We start from the raw sequence: 3,761 nt of genomic DNA on the forward strand, positions 1-3,761 counted from the left end.
TCTTGAACAAAGATGGGATGGAAGCAAGTTTCCCACACAGTAGGTAGTGATGATTCAGAAAATTCATAACTTTTTGAAGGCAAGGTTATAATGACAGTTATATGATCAAATACTATATATACCAAAAAAAATATATTCACAAAACATATTGACACAGCATTCAGAATAATGGGGACAATTTTTTTTTAAGGTTGGGAAGGTCCACCACCACCACGAGGCTGTGAAGTTTTTGTGGGAAAAATTCCCCGTGATATGTATGAAGATGAACTAGTTCCTGTTTTTGAAAGAGCTGGGAAGATCTATGAATTCAGGCTGATGATGGAATTTAGTGGCGAGAATCGTGGATATACATTTGTAATGTATACAACCAAAGAAGAAGCTCAGCTCGCTATTCGGATCCTTAATAATTATGAGATTCATCCTGGGAAGTTTATTGGAGTTTGTGTAAGTTTGGACAACTGCAGACTGTTTATTGGAGCTATTCCAAAAGAAAAGAAAAAAGAAGAGATCTTAGATGAAATGAAAAAAGTCACCGAAGGTGTAGTGGATGTTATTGTGTATCCAAGCGCAACTGATAAGACAAAGAATCGTGGCGGGTTTGCTTTTGTTGAATATGAATCCCACAGAGCTGCAGCTATGGCAAGAAGGAAACTCGTTCCTGGTAAATTTTTCTTTTTCTCATATTCCATTCTTGTTTAGCAACTATTTCTTGAGTCTGAGCTTTATGACTATTGCAAATCATTGTGTTCCAATCATGTAGAAATTGGCAGTCAGTGTTAGTATTACTTTAATACCCAAGTGGATGACGGGGTGAGGAGTGATGAGATCTTTGCAAAATGACATTTGGGGGGGGGGGCACAAACATATAGCACACTGCTCTTCTTTAGTTTCTTGTCAATGGGCATTCCAGTTAACACCAGACAGGCGTGAAGGAGCGGCCTGGGTTTGCTCCAGCAGGAAGTGGGTCACAATTCAACCGTCTGCACAGCCCACTCCCAAAGTTGGCCGCAGACACAGGGACCAACCAGCATCAGCCAGGAGTTGGATTTTCCCAGCTCTTTTTTGCTCTGGTCCTAAGGACTCGAGCATGGCATCACTGCGGCTTCCGGACGCTTTGGAAGCATACATCATGTCTTCAAAATAGCCAGAAGCCACTTCATTTGGCCCGTCAGTTCTGGGCCAGAGAGAGAAAGTCCATTTGGGTTGAAACAATGTTCATAACTGTATGTTCCTTAAAGTTGTAATGAACTGATGCAAAATTTCTTCAACTGTTCTGGGGATCTGTATACAAATGAGTCTTTATTAGCAAAAACAATGAATGGATACCATATCTTAATAAAATTGCTCTCATCGATGTCTCTCATTTAGCAAGTTGATTTCTCACACAACACCAGCTTTAATACACTCTGCAGCCACTGTTGAAAGGATAGGCAAGTTAGTTGAGTCCAGTGCTAACCTCGCTGCTCCAGTCATCATATGAATTAGATTGTTAATTAATCTGGTGTTCCCACAGAAAAAAGAAAGCAGTTAGAGTGAACCACAAACATCAATCGATTGGCTAATCATCACAGAGATGAAAGCCAAGATCTGATCCCAGAATGATCTAACCTTTGAGCAGTAAAGTCATATTTGCAACATCCTCTCCAACACAGTGCTGAGAGATTACTGTGAATTTGAAGAGATGTGTGTTGCAGTAAGATACCATTTGTACAGTGCTTTTAATGCATTTTCCCTAAGTGTAATGGCAAGATGGATTTTACCATTCTTAACACACCTTTGTGTGTAAATCATTGTCAAGAAGTACCAGATGCTGTATTCCTAACTACCAGAATCTGACAGTATTACCTATTCACCCAGTTTACTGCTTCAGCTTCCTGATTATTAAATTGCAGGCTCAGAAGTTGGCGGTTGAATCAGAAAAGTGGGTTAGGGCTCATGGAGTAACCACCCTTATTTCCAGCCAAGCCAGCATATGAAGCTTTAATTTTCTCTTGTTTAAAGTTCAAGCTGCCTTGTTGAAACGGGTCCCCAAATCTGAAAATGCTACAAATTTTGTCTGCAGCAGTGTTAAGTCCCACAACTACTCTAGAAAGGAAAGACATGATCACTTAATGAAGGGCCTTTAAACCAATCTCTCAGTCCTTAGCCTCTTCCTGCTGTTCTTCCATGCAATTTGTCCAGGACAGAGTTATCCTTTCATTTGTAGAAGTAAAATGTGTACACTCCAGCATGGCCAAAAATCCATGCTTCTGCTTCATACATCAAAAGACAGCAGCATCTCAAGAAAAAGCTTTACAGAACCGCAAAGTTCATCTCTCTTTGCAAAAAAATCAGTAAAATTGCATTTCTGATTAACGCTACTAGAGATTTAGCCTTATAGAACTTGATAATATTTACTTCTGAGCTACAGGCTTAGGTTCCACTGTGTGATACAGCCCAGCCATGTGTACCATTTATGACCTTTCACAATTATGGCCCATGGAGATTACGGTATATGTAATAATCCTACATAACTACTGATGAGAGAAAGGAGTAAAGAGCTAGATTCCCCCCTTCCCCCATATTACCTTATCAAAACTGTAACCAATAATGTAAATTATTACCCTAGATTCTAGAAGGTGACAAGCAGCAAGAATGGTGTGTGCAGCAATTTATTGATACTTTGGGATTAGGACTTCAGTTCTGTTTCCTCTTAAGTGTAGAGTAAAATGAAATAGACCAGATATAGGGTATTTCTTGCCCTTCAAATGCTGTTAGACATTTAGCTCACTATCCCTAGCTAGTGGTGAGTCTCAAGAGCTTTAAGAAATATTCCCTTTACTGGATTAGGCCCAGTTTACAGCAAAGGCTTTGGTGCATGAAGCTAAACTGCCAGGCTGGAATCCTACTGAACATTTGTTTAAATGATGTATGTGTCCTAAAAGGCTGGAAGTCACACCAAAGCCATACTCCAGTCCTAAGGACTGGAGTGCAGCTTTGGCGCAGCTTCTGGCCTCTTAGGATGCATGTATCATTTGAACAGTATGCCTCCAAAGTGACCCGAAGCAGCTTTATTTTGGCCTGTCTGTATGCGCCCTATGTTTAGCTTTTATAGAAATCTCAGTTTAGGTGTCCTACTGGACTCAGTTCTGACCCTGGATGTCCAGGTCTCAGCAGTGGCCAGGAGTGCATTTGCACAGCTAAATCTAGTGTGCTAGCTGTGCCCATTCCTTGAGACGTCAGATCTGACTATGGTGACACATGATTACCTCCCCTTTGGTCTACTGCAATGCACTTTACTTTGGGCTGTCTTTGGAAACTTTCCAGAAACTTCAGCGGGTTCAAAACACTACGGCCAGTTACAGGGAACATATACACAACTCCCTTGTTGAAAGAGCTTCAATGGCTACTGGTTCATTTCCAGGCACAGTTCAAAGTACTGGTCATGACCTATAACACCGCATCTCCCTATGCGAACCTGTTAGACTCAGAAGCTCTTCAGAAGAAGGCTTTCTTTCGGTCCCACCACCATCCCAGGCTCGCTTGTTGAGAACATGAGAGAGCGCCTTCTCATTCAGTGGCTGCTCCCACCCTCTAGAGCTCCCTTCCATAGGAGTCTAGACTGGCCCCCTTCCTACTGGCCTTTCAGCGGCAAGTAAAAATGTTTTTATTCAGGCAGGTTTTTTAAAGCCATGACAGGGTGGCTTTTATATGGGGTATGTGTTTTAGATTATGTTTTTTAACTTTTGTATGTTTTTAATTTTAATTTTATACTGTTTTAA

At 41.1% G+C, this 3,761-nt stretch overlaps 1 protein-coding gene across 1 annotated transcript; it reads left to right on the forward strand.

Moving 5' to 3' along the window:
- Positions 1-190: 190 nt before the first annotated feature.
- On the forward strand, positions 191-1,354 carry LOC121918098 (probable RNA-binding protein 46; the record flags this gene model as incomplete). Its single annotated transcript, XM_042444201.1, has 1 exon — positions 191-1,354. A coding segment is annotated over one exon (509 nt), but the record flags the coding sequence as incomplete, so codon positions are not given.
- Between the last annotated feature and the right edge of the window lie 2,407 nt (positions 1,355-3,761).

This window comes from Sceloporus undulatus, unplaced genomic scaffold (genome assembly GCF_019175285.1).
Source record: "Sceloporus undulatus isolate JIND9_A2432 ecotype Alabama unplaced genomic scaffold, SceUnd_v1.1 scaffold_4176, whole genome shotgun sequence".
NCBI classification, from domain to species: domain Eukaryota; kingdom Metazoa; phylum Chordata; class Lepidosauria; order Squamata; family Phrynosomatidae; genus Sceloporus; species Sceloporus undulatus.